Below are 21,942 nucleotides of genomic sequence, written 5' to 3'. Positions count from 1 at the left end.
AACATGGGGGCAGTTTTTTAGTTTTGTTTACTAAATATAAGTCAAATAGGATGCTGCCCCTCATATCCAATCCTACAGTTGTTTTTAACTCCCATTAAATTTAGTGCATGTTCCATGCCAGTAGGTCTGATTACTGGGCTTAAGAGAAGACTAAAAATAATTGGCAGCCAGCATCGTTACAATGGAAAAATTAGCAGAAATGCTAGCAGCAGCAGTAATTAAGGAACCATTAATTTTACAGTGATCACTGGGCTAGTTTTATCAGAGTGATATTTTTCATGAATGGGTTGTGATCCTCTGACTTGGTGCTGTGCAACACCATTTTAATGATAGGGAACTATTAGTTACTGAGTCCCAACATCTGGTCTGGTTCAAATGTCTGGCAGAGGGTGTCCTCTGGATCCTGATATTTGTCACATAAAAGTAGTCACTGCTCTGTGATAGACCAATTAACCAAGCCAAGGACTATTTACCGTTTTTACAGGACTCGCAAGAAACCCCTCTTGTGTGTGATCTCCCATGGCAGGTTCAATAAAATAGCAATCACTGCATCATTTGCTGTGCTGATGGTGTGTATGCATGAAGCAAACCAAACGCCTTCTCGTTTTACCTGGGCTTCTGAAGGGGAAGGGAGTTTTACTTGAAAGCTTTTCAGGAAACAATACAATTAAGCTATGACACAGGATTATGATACGTTTGTGGGTTCAACTCCCCTCCCCACTAGTATCAACTCCCAAGATTTTATCCTAAGTCTTGCAATGCTGAGTATTTTTTTCCTGCAATTATTACATGGCTCCAAAACATGATATGGACTGAAAACCACAAGGCTTTAAGGTCACGTCTGTATTGTGGCAACACTGTCGTGGGCGATATGGTGCTAAGCCTACCCCAACAACCCACTTCCACAGGCCAATTTGGAAATATGCTGGTGAAGACTTCCCAAGGCATCCTGTTTGGCCACACTTAACACTTTTGAGCTCTGATCAGCTGGTGAGTAGCTCCAGAGGATGATCCCAGAGCATCTCCCTCAGCTGTTGTTTGCAAGAATGGAGCATGTGGGTGGGTGGGGTGTCCCAGTGCCTGTCCTGGCCAAAATGCAGTGCTGCTGCATTATAGATATGCCCATGAATGCTCAAGATTTTTAAGCCAATGTCATATTTGTTGGAGCCTGAGTCATGAACTTGGAGCACTTGGACTAGCAACGCTGCCTCCCCACCGCCATACTGTAGGGGTTCCACAAATGGCACCATCACGTTTACTGCTCATCTAATGGCATCTAACTGTGACATGCTGGCAATGATAATATGAGCCCCTCCCAGGAAAACCTGCCACTTCTTCCTGGAGCCCAAATTTGAGTTGTCATACAATTGTAGAGAGGTAGGGCTGGAAGGGACCTCCATAGGTCATCTAGTCCAACCCCTTGCCAGGGACAGGATTATCCCTATCCAAGCTATTCCATACAAATCCATTGTCTAACCTCCTAGCAAAACTACACAGTCAACCCTGACACAGCACCAGACATACCTCCCTAGCCTGCCACAGGGAAAGCAGGAGGACCATGACAGCTAATGTCCTGCTGCTGTAAAAATTAATATATGCTCAAGAGATCCAAGGGAGATCCCATGCACCTCCTGCCCCGCTACATCAGAGGAAGTCAAAATCCCCCACAGTCCATAGCAATCTGATCATCAGGTCAGATTCGTTCCTGACCACAAATGTGGCAATTTGTTTGACTCCAAGCGGAGGGGCAAGAGCACTGGCACACCCCAGTCAAAATCCCCAGCCTTGGGTTCAGCCAACACCCAGTGTCTCTCAACCAGGCTTTAAAAGTCCCTAATACATGTAGCAGGAGGAGAAGCAGGGGAAATTCTATCCCATCCCCACGTGGCAAAGCCCAGAAACATGGAAAAATACCACTGATAGTAGAACATAGGCATAGCTATGCCGAAATCATCACCAAGCAGTGGTTGTCCAACTCAAGCGTCCATAACTTCCCCAGCCCATCTGTTCCACTGCCTCACTGTTGTAACAATTTTTCCTAATATCCAGTCTAAACCTACTTTGCTGCAACTTCAAGTCATTGATCTGAGTCTGACTTTTTTCAGCAAAAGAGAATAGGTGCTTTCCCTCTTTACGGTAGCTCTTCCAGTATTTGAAGATTGCTATGTTGTCCTCTTTTAAGCATCTTTCTGCAAGCTGATATGACTTGCTTTCCAAACCCTTTATTGTTCTGGTCACTCACCTCTGGAGCCTTTTAAGTTCTCCATGTCGTTTTTAAAATGTGAACCCCAAAACTGCACAGTACTCTAGACCAGGCCTAAACAGTGCTGAGTAGAGGCATTACCACCTCCCATGTCTTGCACCTAATGCTTCTGTTGATGCCCCCTAAAACCACATTTGTTTTTTGTGCAGCTGCATCATATTGAGTCTGTGATCTACCAACACTCCCAGATCCTTCTCTGTAGTGCTGCCGTCCAGCTAGGTGTCACCTGTTTTGTATTTATATTCTTGTTTATTCTTCCCCAGGGTTAGCGTCTGGCATTTCTCAGCATTGAACTTCATCCTGTTAGCTCCAACCCTAGGGCTCAAGGGTGCAGGAAACCCCCAGGCCCCGGAGAATTGGGGCTTCTACAATCCCCGGGGCTCGGGGGTTTCACGCTGGGCATGGTGCACCTCATGGCTGGGAGCCTGGTCAGCTAATGGGACCCCAGCTGCAGGGGAGACCCTGCTACATGTGCAAATTAAAGCTTGATAGAACCAGCTATAAAGTTAGTACACATTTTTGAGAGCTAACTTCATAGCTGGATGAAGCTTTTTATCGTGTGTTACCTACTTCGCACATGTAGCTGGTCTCCAGGTAATTGCACAATACCTGTAACGTGTAGAGGGGCCCAGAAGGATGCATCTTTTAGTCACTTGAAATTTTAATTTTTCGTTTCTAGTCTATGGTTATACCTTGACGTTTGTAAATATGGCTTAACATCACTCAGATCCTTGTTACAATTGTAGCTAAGATGAAGCTCTTTTACCTCAGAAATAATATCTTACTTGTGTTTTTTTAATCATTTAAATTCCAGTTGATCCCATTTAAGTTTGCTATGCATAAAATATTAGATTTGCTGTTTATTTTCATTGGCTTTCAGCCAGGTCTTTTCCCCCCTCTTAAATGTGTCTAGCTTGGTTAAAAAAAAAATCCACATTTAATATGAAGCTACTTAAGATAAATTGACACTAGTTTCTAAACAGAGAGCTACAACTCTAGTTTTTGGACGTGAGTTTACCCTCAAAGGATATATATTTTTTGGTTTTACAGCACTGTTCTTTCTTGAGTCAACAATGGCATCTTTTTTTTTTTTTTGGCTAAAATTGTGTGTTAACTTCTAATGAGCTGAGAAAGGAAACTTTCCTGAGAGAGTCATATATTGAATCACAGCTTGTTCTCTTCTTCTGTTTAATTGCAAAGATGTTTAAAAACACAGGGAACATCCCTGTTCAGTCCCAGTCAGAAAAAATGGATGTGGGGCCAGTTCCAGTATGTTCAGTGGGTACAAATCTGGAGTGACTAATCTCAATGATGGAAGACAGGCACCTTATACACTTACTCATTCAGAGAGGCATGGGCTTTTCTAGTTCATTGGATGCTATGAATAGACTTGCAGAGCACAGGGGTATTAAACAGATAGGAATAAAGTCATTTAAATGCCAAAGATGTGGAAAGAGGGGAAAGAAGGGGGCACTGCTGAGAGAGGCAAGGTGGTTGAAGAGATCAAAAGGGATAAGCAAAGCAGATCACCCAAGCAAGAGGGGCATAGGGATTATAAAAGCCAGTCTAGAACAAGCACCCAGAATCTCTATTGAGACCATACTTAACACAATCCAGTCTTTCGATGATGACTTGTTCTGCAATTTCCCATTCAAACCTGGTTTTTAAAGCTTTGCTGTTTAAGAACAGCTATTCTGATGTCAGCGAGGGACATCCAAGTGTTCTGCCATGGCCTCGCGTGTCAGATCAATGTCCATCCGTTCTTTCACATAGGATCGTGCCATCTGCCCCATGTAGACAGCAGAGAAGCTGATGATGGCATGTATGACAAGGGTAGCGGATGAGGTGAATATTGAGGAGGTGAATATTAAGCAGCATATTAAGCAGGTGATGGCATAGATGACGTTGGTGGCAGGTGAGGTGAATGAACCCTGGATGTCTTGATTCTGCCGAGCCGCCACCTTGCAGCAGTTGCTGAGGTCTTTGGCCTCCCCTCTCTCCTCTGGCTTCTGGTTTCTGCGCCCATTTCTGGGGTGCAGTAGTGCTGTAGGAGGGAGCCAAGTGCAGTAGTGCATGCAGGAGGGATAATGTTAGGCTGCGCGTGCTGCGTATTCAAAAAAAAGAGGGAGCTGGGTTGCCCAGGCTGCATGCTGCAGGTGGGCTGTCCACATGATGTGCACGGCTGGGAGGGAGTGAGCTTGCTGCGCGCATGGCTGGGGGCAGCTGGGCTAACCATGTGTGGCCAGGACAGAGAGCTGGGCTATGTGCGGCAAAAGGGAGTTGGGCTGTGCCCGGTGGCAGGTGGGGAGGTTAAGGGGGAGCAGTCCCCGAGGTGTGCAGCCCTCAGGTCTGCACCCTGCGCTACCTGCAGTCAGTCCCCAGCTGCCCAGAAGTTGCACAGCCCTGATGGACATTGCAGACAAAAGGGTCAGGCTGGTTCAAGCTGACTGTTACGGTGACTCCCAGCTGTCGGTGTAAATGAGCCTGTGCAGCATCGTGTCTTGGAGTCTGGGAGCGCTGGAGTTTCTATAAGGCTTGCTCTTGTTTTTATAAGGCTTGATGTGACAGATAATCATTTCTTTCTTGCACAAATACGTGGTGAAAATAAAGTGCACCCTAATGTCAAAACAAGCCCTCAGAGTGAAATCCTGACTTTGCTGGAGGGCGGTCAGAGGCGACAGGCAGGGCATGTTCTCTACCTAAACACTCGTGTTACAGTTAGCACCACTGAGACCAACGTGCACAGAGAGAGGAAAACTGACCTTGGGAAACAATAGTAATGTATAATACAGGAACACCGGGCTCTTTTGCTCCTTAAGCTGTCACCAGTTAAACGCTTTGTTATTCCATCAATCTGATACTAAAGAACAATACAATATTGATTTGAAGGCACATTGATGGCATAACCAAACTTTGCATTGATCTCTTGAGCAGGGTTACTGTGTCCAAGTTGCTCCATTTGCTTTCTTCCCACTTTGAACATTATCTTTTCAGCACCATCAGATGACAGACTTGATTCTCCCTTGCCAGTGGAGTGGGCCATCTTTATTTAGTATGATAGAGATCAGGAGTGCTAATTAAGGGGCAGGACTCCAGAGCCCGGTGGCGATGGTATGTTCAGCCTTCTCCAAAAGACCCACCACTGAACCAGTACAGACAAGCTCAAAGACCTCACAGTCTACATATCATTCATCATGTGTTGAACAAGAAGAAAGAGGGTAACGGAGGACTTGAAGGGGAGTGTAATGTAATAGCCAAACAAAGCTAAACCCGGGCAATTTAACCCTGAGTGAAGCAACTGCTCAAATACTATGGCTTAGCTTCTGCTTACTTCAAGATAGGAACAGACGCATGAAAGAGTCACAACAGATCTGACGTTCAGTAAATCACTCCCTTTCACTTACACAGAATTTGTTCATCTGTCCACAGCCACAATTTATAATTCAGCTAAGCATGGCCGGGCTGAAACGAAGAATAAAGGCATCTTTTTTTTTTTTAATAAGCATTTATTCAGTTAAAGAAATAAAAACAACAGAGGCCTCTTTTCTCTTTCTGTTAGTAAAAATAATGCCAAAACCATCTGGTTTGGTAAGCAGTGTTTGACATGGGAGGAAGTGTTGACTAATGTTACAGCACACAATTTGCTGCCATAATCTAGCACAGAATGACATGTGGATGCTGGTACTTATTGAATTATGGATCCTGGCTGTAACTGCAGGGATCTGTGACCAAGGGCTAAATCCTCTTTCACCTTCACATGGCAATATGACGCTTTCAGAGCCATGTCCCAGCCATTTGTGGAGCTTATGCACCACTTGGATTGTGTTCACACTTTCACAGCTGCACTCACTCTGTGCTTCTTTTCTGAGCGTGTGTAGGCGCCTAGGTGGAATATAATACCCTAGCACATGTGTAGCATCAGGTGAGAAAGCACATGACTAGTAGGTGCTTGATGCCAGGGGCGGGTAGGGTAGGGTAGGGTGCAACCTTTAGACCAATAGCCAACTGCACAGGGCACTTGCTGGGGTGTGAGAGATCAAGGTTTTAGGCCCCTCTTAGCCAGAGAGGGTTTGTGTTTGTATCTCTCGTTTTCCAGTAAAGTGCACCAACTACAGGCCACGGGAAGTGGGAGGGAGGCTCAGGGAGATGGACGACAGGGTTCTGGGTTCTGGCCTCTCCCCTACTGATTTAGCTGTACCATAATGTGGACGTGAAGCAGTAGGATGGTTTTTGCCTCATTGGAGGCTGGGGTAGGGCCTGACCCCACAGCCACCTCCCTTCCACTGAGCCACACTTCCCATGGTTGCTCCCCTCCTGGCTGCTCGGTGGGCCAGATCAAGGGGAGGGCTGGAGGGTGCTCTCATGGCCTGGTGGGTAGAGCCCTTTCCTGGGAAGTAGGACACTGAGGCTCAAACTCCTTCTGGAGGAGATGGGAGTATAGACTCAGGTCTCTCACTCCCTAAGAAAGTGTATTAACAAGCTGGCTATTGGGCTGAAAGGTGGGAGGGTTCGTCTCGGTGCTCTGGCAGACGTAAACTACTGGGGTGATCCCATTCCGCCATAGGTGCAAACAGACTTCCACCGGGGCATAAATGGGAAAAATGGCAGGAATCCAATTATGTGAGTGCCACGTCAGCGTGTGAAGGTGAAATAGGATTTAGGGCTGTGTGTCTGTATATGCAGCACAAAGCAGTGCTGTACAGAGATGGTCAAGCTACCTTGAGGATCAAAAGAGTCCTGCCCATCATAAGCACAGTGCTCTTCCTGAGAAGAAGCAGCCTGCATTCACAGCAGTGTATAGCACTGCGGTAATGTGGCTCTACTAGTGGGCATACATGCTTAGCACATGTATATGTGCATGTATATGGACTGTGGGGGTTTTGCCTTCCTCTGTAGTGAGAGCATGACCCTCTTCCTTGTGTCTTTTGAGCGTATTTTAACAATACCTGTAGTTGCAGGATACTGAGAGCCTTTGTCCCCTTGCCTTGCCTGTGGCAGGTTAGGGTATTCTTGCTGTTTTTAACTGAGTTCATTGTTGGTTTAGGAATAGGTTAGAGAAGCACTTGTATGGGATGGTTTGTATAGGGATGACACTGCCTTGGGCAGGGGGTTGAGCTGGATGGCCTCCTGAAGTCCCTTTCAGCCCTACTTTTCTGGGAGTCTATGTCTGTACCTCTTTGGAGCTCGGGTGGGTGTCTCTGCTCTGTGCAATATTAGTTTACTTTGTATGTTTTAAACCTTAGGCCAATAATTTCATTTTTGTATACTTTAGTTTCCTTACCTATAAACAGAGGTACCATATGCCGTGCCATGAATATGTATTTATGAAGGCTCAGGATTTGCCATTGGAGCATTACATTTTGTTCTCTTTGCCTTCCAAAGAAAATCTCTGTAATGTTGGTCAGCTGAACTAACTTCTTTCTTCCTCATCCTACTCATTGCATAATGAAGATTATAAATCTTTTCCTACCTCCTAGCTAACTCGTGAGATTTTGTTAATAAATGAGCTCCTTGGCTCTAACGTTGCGCAGAATAGCGAAATTCTGAACATCGGTTTTATTAGAGCTGTTTCCAACATGTGAGCTGAGCTGCCTTGCTTGGAGATGGGCTTGGAGCAGGAAGTAGCTGACAGGGATGTTGATCACAGAAGTAAATGCACTATGTATGTGTGCTTCACTACATATTAATATTTGGAAGCAAGACTCATGGGGGGTGTTGTATTTTGTGGGGGAGATTTGGAGAAGGAAAGTACTAGGAGAAATAAGTGTAAACCATTGGTTTGTTTTTTGGATAAAAGATCTGGAAACCTTCCTCATAAACCATTAAAGAGAATAAGGCATAAACCAAACCAGTAATGGTTTTGGTCCATTCCTGCTTCTGGTAGGGTTTTGAACCACTCCTTCATCAGTCAATGGAGCAGTCTCTCATTGAGGCCCTCCAGCTGCAGACTCCCTACATGCAGAAATCCAAATACAGCACAGACAGCGTCATGGGATCCATTTACAGAGAAATAGGCTTACAACGTGTGTTCTCAGACCTATTATTCTGTTATAGTAGAATAGGGTAAAAAAAATTCAATATTGCCATTGTTTGACTGCACTTTATGTAGATGAGGGACTTTTTTTATGGTGCAGCTGGATCTGCTTTTGCTCATTTGTGTAAATCTGGGTCAGGACTGTGTCTGCTTGTGCTTTGCGCTTGTCCCTACTCTTTTCCTCCCTGACTCTGTCTGTCTGTCTTTGTCCTACAGATGTTCGACTGGATCAGCCACAACAAGGAGTTGTTCCTACAGAGTCACACAGAGATCGGCGTGAGCTACCAACATGCCCTCGACTTACAGACGCAGCATAATCACTTTGCTATGAATTCCATGGTGAGTTCAGAGACGTGCCGTAAATATGGATCCTGCAGGAGCATGTGTGGGAGGGGGAGGCTTGCAAGTCTTCTTCCAGTTAAAAGGGAACGAAGGACCCATGAGACATGAAGAGCTAAAGAAGGTCAGGGTGGGCGTGTGGCAGCAGGATTTTATTCCAGGAAGGACAGCATGTTGCTTTGTCCACCCAGCTGCTGATATACGACTATTTCCGTGATTTAAAACCAGGCCAGTTCTATGGCACTGTTTACATTTTGGAAGACAAATACAATATTTTTAAGGTTTTGGCATTTCACTGACATGCAATTAATGAGGCTCAGTAGAACTTATAGCTCAGCACTTTAATAATGAATGTTTCTCTTCTTCCACATGGTACACCTCAAAATCCCAAGCAGGGGAATCTAATCAAACTCTCAGTTGCATGGCCAGGATTGGATTGTGTGTTTTCTTTCTTCCCCCCGCCCTCATCAAACCCTTTGGGTGCAATTCAGACTTATCTGGGGTGCAAAAAAACAAGTCATCATCATCCATTTGTAAGTGCTTTGCTCTCTCATCTGTTGTGTAAGTGCTTTGCTCTCTTTGCTTTCTTCACCCTTGGTGTTCAGCCCTCATATCTGGAGACTGCATCTCTTTCAGCCCAGAAGGTGGGACAGACTATGGACATTTGGATCATTATGCTCATCTGGAATAGTGCACGCACACACCCATCAACATGGCATAAGATATTAAGGATCACGTCCTCCTGTTTGAACAGTATCTGCAGATGACCCCAAGCAAGTCACCAGTAGTAGATATACTGGAGGGTAGGGGTAGGATTCAGAGTGACCTAGACAAATTGGAGGACTGAGCCAAAAGGCATCTTATGAGGTACAACAAGGACAAGTGCAAAATCCTGCACTTAAGACAGAACAATCCCATGCACCACTACAGACTGGGGGTGACTGGCTGGGCACCAGCTCTGCAGTAAAGGACCTGCGGGTGATAGTGGACAATAAGTTGCATACAAGCCAGCGGTGTGCGCTTGTTGCCAAGAAGGCTAACAGCATCCTGGGCTCCATTGGTAGGAGTGTTGCCGGTAGGTCTAGGGAAGCAATTATTCCCCTCTATTCAGCACTGGTGAGGCCACATCTGGAGTCCTGTGTTCAGTTTGGGGCCCCCACTACAGAAAGGATGTGGACAAATTGGAGAGAGTCTAGTGGAGGGCAACAAAAACAGTGCGAGGCCTGGGGGACATGACTTCGGAGGAAAGACTGAGGGAACTGGGCTTAATTAGTCTAGAGATGAGGAGCCTGAGAGGGGATTAAATAGGAGCCTTCAACTACCTGAACGGAGGTTCGAAAGAGGATGGAGCTGGGCTGCTCTCAGTGGTGACAGATCACAGAACAAGGAGTTGCAGCAAGGGAAGTTTAGGTTAGATATTAGGAAGACTTTTCTCAGGAGTAGGGTAGTAAAAACACTGGAACAGGTTACCCAGAGAGATGGTGGGAGCTCCATCCTTGGAGGTTTTAAAATCCCGGCTACACAAAGCCTTGGCTGGGATGATCTAGCTGGGGCTGGTCCTGATTTGGGCATGGGGTTGAATAAGATGTGACGTTCTGAGTCCCTTCTAACCCTAACTTTGTTGATTCTGTGTCAAGCCCCAAGTCTAGCAAGCCCTCCAGCCGTAGCACATCTTGCTGTAATACTTGCAGCTGTCTCTAAAACTAAGCAGGTGAAGCCACACCAGCACTGGGTGCGAGACCTCCACAGGACTTGTAGGATTGCCAGCATGTGGCAGAAGCAGTGGCCCGGTGCGCTGCTACCAGGCTCTTTGCTGCCAGAGGTGCTGTCTTGCTGATGAAATACAAAACCACAGGAGGTCATTAAAGACCACATGGCACTTCTCGTAGGATTTACAAGTGTTAACCTTAGTGTCCTAGCCATATTCCAGCTCAGGTAATTATACTCTGCTGACCTAAGTTCCCTCTACTGTTTCAGTTGGCTAGGTTTTCTTTACTAAACTGTCATGCTGCGTGTGCATGAGTGCTGCAGAGCCGTGGCTGATGGGAGGTGCTCTATAAATCTTATTTATGTATTTATTTTAAGCAAATGTTCAAACACATGCTCTTGGCATCCTGGCTGTCACTGGATCTGCAATAACAAAATATCACCTCGGAGAATACAGTAGAAAAATGTACCAACCTTCCAGTTACTGCCCCTTAACGTACCACTCACCCAAGGCCTGTAGCTCTTCCCGCAGCTCTATCAAATAAAGGAGCTCTTAAATGATGCTGTGAAGATCAAGGCATTCAAGATAATTTGGATCGAGACTGAAAGGAAGTTGGAAAACGCTTTATCTGCCGTGCTACAAGCAGAGTTGCCAGTTGACTGAAGTAGCGTGGAGCTTAACTTGGCGTCATCTCATTTCTCACCGTGGAAGCTTTGTGGAAGGGGACCCAAGGGTTGGGAGGAGAAGTGCGGTCCTCTCTCCCCATAGCCCTTTCAGGGAGGGGACACATTCCCAGGATGGGCATCTGTGTGGATCTTGGGGGACCTACCGAGGTCGGACCCTCCTAGCAGTGACCCTCAGCCTTTGGGTGGTTCTTGGCCTTGCTATGCTCAGCTGAAGTCATGCTGCTAAGTTTTCTTCTGTCCTGTCCTGCTGGCTTCAAAAGGAGTTTCCCCTGCTTGGAAGAGGCTGAAATTTCATTCTCTATCAGCTTTCCTGGAGGGTCTCGGTCAAGAATGATGGTGATGGGGGATGAGGAGCCTCCTACCCCGCTCTACCCCCAGCACATCCTTTCCTACATATGAATCCCAGACTCCACAGAGAAACTCCTGGGTCAGTATGGGTGATGTAGTCCAGGAGGCTGCTTCCCTCTCTACATCAAGGCCCCCTTTGCAAATGGATCTCCAGGGCACTGTAAACTCCCTGAAGCATAAAACCCAGGCATCTTATGACTTTAAATGTAAAAGCATTGCAAGAGATTGCACTTAGTTATACATTGATTAGCATGCCAAAATGCACACAGCACAAGTGCGCTGTTATACCCTGCATATGTAAGTGAGCCAGATAGTCCTGTCCCTGCAGGATAATAGCAACTCTCAAATTACCTTCCTTTTACTGTAACACAACTAAACCAGAATTAAAGGAGGAAAATAGCTGATGTGCCAAAAATTCTTTATACTGTGTTCTGTGTTTTCCTTACGCACCGGTCTTATCGTTGGATTGTAGACCCAGGACCCCAGCTGATGGGAGAGAACATGGCATAATTTTGTTTTTATGCAAACAGTTCTTCCATTGTGTGCAGTAAATACCCATAATTAAGGCTAGCGTTTTGTAATGGTAATCATTAATACATGTCCCTGCAGAAGTGTGTGTGTGGGAGGGGAGCAATATTCCTGGAAAAGTTATGACCTGTGCTTGCAGCATGCTTCCAACAGCTATCCACTACCCTTACCCTGTACTAGCGCATACAGCCTTGCGGGGATTGTAGTTTGGAGGGCTTGTGTCTCTGTCTTTTCTAGAGACCAATTTCTCTGGCTGAGCTATATCTACTTTGATACCGTGTTTACTTCCCTTTGCCTCATGGGGCATCATGAAAATCTTAGTCGGGGCGGGCAGTTATTTCAGGTGGAGGGCCGTTTACTGAGTTTTGGCAAGCCATCAAGGGCCACATGACAAGCAGCCAGGGGCAGATAAATATTAATTTTCTAAATTTTTTAGGGGCCCCGCGGGCCGGATAGCATGGCCTGGCAGACCACATCTGGCCCGCGGGCCGCATTTTGCCCACCCCGATTAGTGTTGCATGGTTTCCAGGATTTCAGTGACTCTGACAAAATGATAGCCTTACCTGTAATGTAAGGTAATTTTACATATTTTTTGTATGACATTATGAGCATTCATAGAGAAAGTTTACCTAGCTTGTCATAAGGTCTGACACCCAAGGTCCCACACGCAGCAGTCCTTAAAGTGATGGGTAGGTATAAAGCCATGATGGAAAATCAACGAGAAATCTTGGCTAAATCAGAAAGAAGCTATAGAAAGATTCCAGGAGACGGCTCCAAATTCAAGGGAGTCCGTATGTTAACTAAATAAAGGCTTCATTGACACGGACCAGCAGTGTTAGAAAGCTCATGCCAGACCGTCTTACCATCAAATTTGCATGGAGGAAGCTGATGGCAATGTGGCCGTATCAAGGGCCTTTGTCAAGTATGCTTCTGTCCCAGGGTTGCAAGCCTTTCAAGGAGGATACCTTTGAGGGCTGGCTTGGAAAGAGCCATGGGACACACGGTCATATGGCGCAAATAGAGCAGCCACAATGCAAAGGACAAAAGAAGGGCTGTAGCTAATATTTTAGTGTATAATTTGTGGGAGGGGTCAGGGGAGAGGCTGTGTCAGTTTGGTACCAGCTTTGGAAACGGTTTGGAAATCACATTTATCCAACATTCAGAAACATAGCTGCTGCCCTTGTCCTTATTATGGAAGTGCAGTCAACAGAGAGAGCCCCAGCATATGATGCCCCATCTTGATATAAGGAGATTTTATAAAAAGGAAACAGAACATGACATGTTGAGACTGGTGGTCTATGGGAACTGCACCTCTGTTTTAAAACGGTGCCGGTGCTGACATGCAGCTTTGTAGTATTCAGTGAGCAGCGTTCTGGTTGAACCTGAGTCAGTCTATGGAAAGGCAGAAAGAAAAATTATAGAAATGATGATGGCTTTTTTTCTGTGCAGAATCCTCAATCCTGTGGGTCTGGTCTTCAGTAAGATATCCCCAAGCATGCTTGAGCCCCCTATGGATACTTTCATATACTTGATAGCAAGATGACTATCAGTGGGCGCAGCTACACGAGACGATGAGCAGAAGACTAATTCTGCTGTGCCTTAGCACACCAGGCAAAACCAGTGCTAATGTGCAGTAGATTTAGTTTAATGCAAATTAATAATGCACATTAACATCACCTAAAAACCATTCGTCTGCGCTAATGTGTAGTAGCGCCAATTATTGCGCATTAAGTTAGTATCTGTCATTACAGGTACTAAACTTAATGAGCCGTAATTACAGTGCATTACTGAAAGTGTAGATGTATCCTCTGTGTCTCTTTAGAGAGAAAAGGCCCCATAACAACAAATAACTTTCATAAACATTTTAGACAGTTACAGGTGCAAAAGAAATCACTTTATTGGAACTACTTGGAACATATGGAAATTAAGACGTGACTCTGAATGTAGTGATGGGACATCATTGCCACCATTTGTGGACCACACACAAATGCAAGTTCTCAACATTTTGATCCCTGGAAAATGTAGGTGCAGGTCTGGGTTTGGCTCTGATCTATATTACCTGATCGTTGCAGCCTAAGTCCAGTTCTCATTTTAAATCAAATGTCATTTTGCCAAAGAAAACAAGGAAAAAAGATATTCTTGCTGATGACAAGGACAAAATTGGTTAAAACGTTTCTATATCGTAACTAATTAATTTATGATAGCAAGAGTCCTTTTTCTGTGTATATACTTTTCCTAGGGAGTCCCACCCAGATGCACACCCTGATTGAATTCACGTACCACCCATGCATAGGCATCTTTTAAAGAAAAGTATCACTCAGTAAAGTTAGGAAACAGAACCCACCAAATTGCTCTTGTAAAAATGCCCTCCCTCCTGACCTTCTCGTTTTGACGGTGATGTCGGACTGCATTTGCAGGTGTCACTGATTTCTGCTGGAGATTGCCTGATAATGCCTACCGAATTTATGCAGGGATTTGATGTAGCTGTTATTAGGTAATATTGATATCGTGGTACTGCTAAGAGGCTGTGGCTACGATTGGTGCCTCACTGCGGAAGGTGAGGTGCGAGCACAGAGGAAGACAGGGTTTCTGCCTCGGAAAGGTTATAATCTAAGAAGGGCCTGATGCCGCCAACGTTTAGGCACGTGAATTACTTGCAGGCACGTCAGTAATCTCATTGAGTTCATTTACAGAAAGTGTTTGCAGGATCTGGTGTAACACACCCGTAAAGGCGGGAAGGGTGTGGGAAACAATCACAATGAGCACATATAAATCTTCATTTCCTTTTTTTGTATTATCTCAGTGTTTCCTAACCCATTGTTTTTTTTTTCACCCAGCTCAGTGTTTAGTGAAACCCGTTCTGGCAAAAATAAGGCAGATTCTTGCCCTGCCTTAAAACCGGTTAGCTGCCCCCGGGATGACATTGTGACCCTGTTAGCCGGAGATTGCAGACTTTCATTTTCTTTTCATAAACGTTTACTTCCCTGTTTGACAGTCCTCCTCGCTGCCTCTCACCAGTGGCTGTATTGGCAATGCCAGGCATTCATAAAACATGAGTCAGGTGCTGAGAATGAGGTTAGCTACACAATCATGCCACTTAAAAAAAAAAATAACCAACACACCCATCATAATAGATTTTGACTCCTCTTGATTTACCTTCTGTTTTCTGAACCTCTACAGCGCATTCAGACCAAGTCTTTCAGCTTTGGTTTGCAACCGTGAGGGCTGGAAATAATTCAGCAGAATTATATCATATATTGATCCCAATGACCAGTTCTTTAGGAAGCGCATGAGTAATAAAATCCTGAGCGTGGACTGAAACTGGTCAATGCCCTCTAGGCAGGACATTTAAATATGGGTTTAGAGGGAGGATCTGGAGGAGGAGAATGCAGGCAAAGTCTTTTAAAAAAAAATCCTGGATTCCTGTGATAGTAGGAACAGGGCCTTAGTCTTTAAACATGTACTTTTGGGAGGGACCTAACAAATGAATAACAATAGTTAAAATAATTTTCTATCTTCATCTGAACAATGCACTCTGAGTCCTTTCTCAGGCCACATCCTTTCCAATACACTTCCCCAGACATTGCATGCCTGGCACTGGCAAGCATCCCTCTGAATAAAAAAAATATTTGTAATGTTGCTTATTTTTATTACACTTCTACTTCCTTCTAAGGGGGACGGGGTGGGAAGGGGCTTAGAGAGGAGAAGCCATACATTTTTCAGATAGTAAATTGTAGCTCAGTATGTTTCTTTCAAAAAGCAACTGTGCAGATATTTTTTCCCAGGGAATCAGGCCCAGTGTTTGTTTCTATTCGATCTATAGAATTATACTAGCCGTTATTGCAATCGTATTATATTTATATCAATATAATAATATGGTTCACTAAAACAGAAAGATTTCGCTCCACCGTAGTGATTGTAAGCCCGTTAATCTAGTTAATCTGTTGGTGTAAACCACAAGATCCTAGCTAAATGGGCCCAAATCATATTGACTTTAGTTTTACATGTGGATAGCTTGGCACACATGCTGTTTGCGCTGATTGAAGTTATTCATATCTGCTCCACCGTGGCTGTTTCATTCCTGTATTTGTTAACCCCATCCAAGAGTGAGTCATTGCTGAGAAACGCATGCAAGCAGGGCTGTGTTCGGTGGTGGAATAATCAGCCTTCCTGTTGCCAAGGAGTTAATTGTCTGAAATTAGACGGAGATGCATGTTGTCCTGAGGGAGTCGCAATACATTTGAAATGCATTACAATTATCTGGTAAAGACTAATGGCATCTTCTGGAAATTCCTACCATTTATCATTAAATGGGCTGAATTCTGTGCGAGGCTGAGCTAAAACGCCATCCCGTAGGATCCTGCATCAAAAGGCATGCAATTTGCTTTGCATGTGGTCTGATGGGTGTCGGGGCCCTTATGAGACTACTTTGCTGTTGAAGTGCTCTCCGCTGGGGCGTATCAAACGGTAGGGTGCATTTCACAAATGCTTCTGCAAATCTCCCAGGAAGACTTTGAGGGGCATTTTGTTTTGTCTTGGTTTTTTTCCTTGAGAATTCCTTCAACAGCCGCATTTCAGCCTTAGCGAACCTGCCACGCTGTTATTTGTGCTCCCCTGCAGGACGTATGCGCATGCCATCTAACCTGTCTCCCAGGGACACAGATTGGCATGGAGAAGGCCCCCAGAGGTTTCCTGTTGTCTTTTGCTAATCTCCTTTGCCTATATGTTTATTCCCTTTTAATTAGCGTAATTCCAGTTAGAGCAAGAAGGCATTATCAAAGAGGGAAGATTTGCAGCATACCCTCGAGATGCTCAGGTTGTATCGGTCCGATTCCCCATCCAAGCTGGTGGGGAGTGTCTGAATCCCGTGGGTGAATCTCCTCTCCTGAAAATGCTCTGCTCCACTGTGGAGCAGGCATCTGGGCAGTGAATTCAGAAGTCCACCCGTGCATCCTTTTGCTTGGAAGAGCAGGAAGGGATACATACCTACCTAGCTTTAGAGCTCGTTGGTACTCTTCCAGGTGAGCTCATGAAAATATTCCTCTATGTCAACAGATACAAAATACATATAAATCACGCCTAACTTGAAAGCCAGAACCTAAGAACATCTGCTCGCTCTCAATTAATCCTACCTTTCCCCCCTCTACTATTTGAAATGTTTATATACTGTAGGCACCAGGAATCAAAAAAAAATAATAATCACAATTTGGTTTCCTTCTGTTGGATCATGCTCATTACATTGCAAGGGCTGAGATCATTGTTCAAGAAACAAATATAAAACCATTATAAAAACGAACCAGTCTTCACATGAAACCCAAACTGCTATGTGGCCACTTCTAGTCTTTCAAAAGAAACGAAGTCAGCTGGTGCAATTGCCACGGCTCTGCAAACCGTAGCAGTGGTATGTTGCTTTATAACAACGGATAGGCAACCTAAAAACATTTTAAACTCGTCTTGGCTGAGTCTGGGCTTGGTCCTTACAGGCACGTGGACTTTCTGGGGGAAATCCTTGAATATTTACAAATCTTCTTACCGTTAAGCGTTACTGTTTCTAGTGTTTGCAGATTATGGGTTAGACCTTGAGACAACTCCGAAAAGAGTTACAGTTCTGACTCTTGATCCTTTTAAATGGTTCATACTGTTCACCCATCTTTCCAGTTTTAAAGAAGGCTTTCTCCTTGTCATTGGAACAAATAAGACAATTTTTGTGCCAAATGAAACATCAAGCCAAAATTACCGGATGAAGAAAAAGAGTGCAGTTAGGACTCTACACAACAAAAGTGGGTGCAGATTAGTTTGTAATTGTTTTGTCCAGCATCTGTGCATGCCCTGCATTTAGGCTGTAAAGGTAAAGCTGTCCCATTTACAGGGCCTTTGGGGCAGTGGAGGCAGAGCTCCACTGTTTCTTTAACCTCAACACAAGAAGGAGATGATGTGGTCAGCACACACTGCAGACACCTGGTGCCCATCAGATAGGCTGCGGGACGGGCTCAGAGCTGTGCTGGAAGTGAAAATGATGGATGGAAACCTGCTGCTTTCACCTGGGATCAAGCCCAGGTCTTCCTCATCTGTAGCCAGTCTCCCTAGCAACTGAGCTACACAGCTGTCGTCATTCAAATATAGCAAATCATATTTACCACGCTAAGATGGAGCCAGCAAATGCTTTATCTGTGTAGTACTATTGAAAAATAACAGTCATGTCTACGAACACATGAGCTCATACTATTTTTTTGGCTCACATACTAAGCCCTTGAAACAGCCAGTTATGAATTTCCAACTCCGGACTGCAAATTGTGTTCCTATCAGGTGCAGAATTGCTAGACACCGGATATCCATCCTGTGATTCGTGGGGACTGTACAGGTCTGGCTGGATTTCCTAATGTGCTTGCAGGCAGAGTTAGTCATGGGAGCCCACCTCTCCACAATAAGATAGCAGGAGTATATTGAGCACTGATAAATAAGCTATAATTGCTGTGACTACCACACCATCTACAGAGGAACAGAGGCAGCAGAATAAATGAATGCATCTAATAAAGTTTGAGAGCCACAATACAGTTGCTGTCAGGCACAAGCACTTTGATAGCGCATCTGTGCATGCTATTGCCATGATGGTTGTGTATCATGAGATTTGTCTTGCCATGAAATATTGGGTTATAATGCAGGTTTTGACAGTTTGCAATTCCATTTGATAGCAAAACAATTGAAAATCTCATGGAAAATTCCTATGTAATGAATTGAAATGTTGTTTATAGGTGTTTTGAAGTCCTGTCTCTGTTCAGATTGTAATATTAAATGGTGTCTCTGCTATAGGATGATTTTAGAAAAATTATGGAAAAGTCAGTGTTTCATTCAAAAATACAATTTATATAACAAATTCTATGAAATCTCATATATTTCTGGGGGTTTTTTATAAATCCTCTGAAATTTTATACAACATTTCCATAAGGAAGTACATTAGCCCATCTCCTGATGAGGTTGGTCTCTTCAACAGAATTTCATAGTCTTCTTCATATTAAATGCAAATATTTATGCATTTATAAATAGCACTAGGACATATGAATGGATATAACTGCAATACCAAGAAGAGACTAAAGGAAAGGGCAATGAAAAGAACATAATTAGGCAGTAGAGAGTTAGAATATGGTGGCTGATTTTTTCCAAAATACCTAAATAAAATCGAGGTGGCAGTATAGATCATGGAGAACAGGTGCTAAAAGATCCTTTGCAACTTATTTTTAGACTGAAATGTAGTGTATCTGCAACTCATGCATATTTAAAGGGGTGGTCGATTGTTCTCACCCAACTCCTCGATGTTATTGCAGCTGAGGGTGGTGGGAATTTGTAATGCAGATGCAAAATGGCCCCATCTCTCCCTTCTATTTATTCATGTATTCTTTTTATTCTTCAGAACGCCTACGTCAACATCAATCGCATCATGTCAGTGGCATCCAGGCTCTCAGAGGCAGGCCATTATGCTTCCCAGCAAATTAAACAAATCTCCACCCAGCTGGATCAAGAATGGAAGAGCTTCGCTGCAGCCCTGGATGAGCGCAGCACCATCCTCGCCATGTCTGCTGTATTTCACCAGAAGGCCGAGCAGGTGAGTTACTTTAATGAGCTGGAAAATTACCTACAAACCAGCTAGGTAACCATGAAAATTAAATTAGTATCTGGGGAGGCTTGGCAATGAGATTAAGAGGCTCAGTTCAGCTCCTAGTGGACAAATCATAAATACCACCACAGATGACACACAATTGATGCCCTTGGTAATCTAAAAGGGAAAACCTAGGACTGAGTAACCTTGGAGAATGAATTCCCCTTTCCCCAGAGGTGCTTCTTCCCTGTCATAGATGAATCACCCTGGTGGAGTAAAACACTGCCTTGCTTTCTGTGCTGCATCACTGCCTCCTGGACAGTATCCGTACTATGGATGTACTCAGGAGTGTTGTGCGCAGGAAAAGTAGGGACGATAATGAAGAGGGGGTGTGCAGAACATAGGTCTATACTTCTGGAACGTGCAGTGGAATGGAAGTCTCAAGGATTTAGTCCCATGATTTTCCTTTATTATTTAATCTTGCAGTAGCATCCCACTATTTCTAATTGCATTTAGTCTCAGGCACAGAGGACTGTAGAGGTGGGTATTGCATTGGTGAGTAGAGATTTCTTCTTCCTTGGATATCAGTTCTGTCTTTTATCGTTCTAGGAAATAACACAGGGGTTTTTGACAGTTTCTTCACTAGGCTTGAAGTCTGTCCGTGGCTGATTCCTTTGCTTGTTTTATTTTCAAATCCACTCTGCTTTGCACGTTATGACCTGGCTTTGATCACTGGTTGATCACATTTTTCTTCAGGTAGCAAGCACCATTTGAGCCTGTCTCTTAAGTCTTGTTATATACCTTTCTTTCATGCAGTAGTTCATGGTGAACCCAATGGGCTGCATGTTTCCATAATGACTTTTGCTTTGAATGGCTGGAAGCTACCCTCTAGGCCATCTGATGCAAATCTGGAACATGGCCAGGCAGGCCATATGACTTTCTCTTCTCCTGTAGGATGTATGATTCTTTTACATAAGGGAACAGGTCATTTTAAGACTTATGTGTTTAACAGTCTGTAATTTGTAGCTATGTTTTGTCCATTTTTATCTCCTTGTGCCAGGACTACTCCTTCTGCAGAACATAACATGCACTCATTGTCTTTGACAGTTATTTTTGGTTTTGGCTGCCTTTTGCTGTGATGTCTGTTTAGCTACGGATTTCTTTTTATATTTTTATTTTTCCTTTTGGAAAAACAACTAGGATTCAACTCTGAGGTTATCTTGAACATGGTCATTGCTGTTGGTTCATTGCCCTACAACTTCCCTAGGAACTTATTAACCCTGAATTCAGCATCTTTGGAAGTTAATCTAACTAGAGTCCTTCATAAATGAATGACTCCTTACTAAATAAGTATAGTGAGGCCTGTTATTCATAAATCAATAAAATAAAGAATGAAGCATACCAAAACACAGAACAAGGTATGCCATATGCATTGCAAGGCATTACAAAGAAGTTTAAAACCCTTCTCAAAGGTTTCCAGCCTTTGGACCCCTGATATAGCATACAGAGAAATATGGACTAACCAGGTTTATGGGCATCCAGCTTCTATTAACTATTGCCGACTGATTTAGGCAATGAGCAATAGGGGAGGGAGACTTTTCTTGGGCTAGGGATAGAAATTACACATAAACCGGTATAAGTGATGGGAAACTAGTTCAAATCTGTAACACAACAGAAGTTCAGTGCATATAAACTGCTTCCAAAATGGCTGAAACTGGTTTAAGATAAACCTGGATGGAAGTAATATCAGACTTCACTGATGTAGGTTAAAACTGTTTAGTGAACTTCTGTCCCAGATCCCCTCCAGATTCATGTTAACTCACAATCCCCCAGCATCCGAAAATGCTTTGCACCTCCCCTGTAAACTCTCCCTTGCAGGGTGGGTGGGCTAGCCTTGGCTCAAGCTGTCTGCTCCAGCTGAGCAGGGTGATGTGCTCCAACACCCCCTGGACCACTGCAGGCAGGTGGCTGCATTTCCAGAATCAAAAGTGAATGTCTGTTCACTTGTTTATAGGTTCAATGTACACAGCTTAGACTAACCTGTGAAGATTGAATTAATAGATGTCATCGACGTTAGGGCTGGAAGGGACCTCGTAAGATCATTGGGTCCAGCCCCCTGCCCAAGAGGCAGGAAGTCAGCTAGGGTCAAAGGATCCCAGCAAGATAGGCATCCAAATGTTTCTTGAAAGTGTCCAAAGTAGGTGCTTGCACCACCTTTGCGGGGAGTCTATTCCAGGCCTTGGTGACTTGGACAGTGAAGAAGATTTTCAGCCTCGGGCTTTTGCATGCCTGTACTTAGCCTTGGTGATCTCTGACTTCCTGCTGGAAGACTATCAGCCAAATCCACCCTACAGTAGGCCCTCTGTTTTAGTATATACCCTGCAAGTGCGTCCATGCACAGAGAAGTGCAAGGTGATGCACCTGGGGAGGAACAACCAGCAC

General features: G+C 44.3%; 1 protein-coding gene across 1 annotated transcript in view; it reads left to right on the top strand.

Annotated features, from left to right (window-relative positions):
- KALRN (kalirin, RhoGEF kinase) overlaps positions 1 to 21,942 on the top strand; it is a 721,807-nt gene that overhangs the window by 157,392 nt on the left and 542,473 nt on the right. The window contains exons 5-6 of the mRNA XM_019522566.1: positions 8,514 to 8,636; positions 19,315 to 19,506. Of these exons, the coding sequence (XP_019378111.1) occupies positions 8,514 to 8,636; positions 19,315 to 19,506 (315 nt within the window). The remainder of the gene's footprint in view (positions 1 to 8,513; positions 8,637 to 19,314; positions 19,507 to 21,942) is intronic.

This window comes from Gavialis gangeticus, unplaced genomic scaffold (assembly GCF_001723915.1).
Source record: "Gavialis gangeticus isolate Ggan-Ray unplaced genomic scaffold, GavGan_comp1, whole genome shotgun sequence".
NCBI lineage: Eukaryota > Metazoa > Chordata > Crocodylia > Gavialidae > Gavialis > Gavialis gangeticus.
This window is presented reverse-complemented; position numbering and strand designations above follow the sequence as displayed.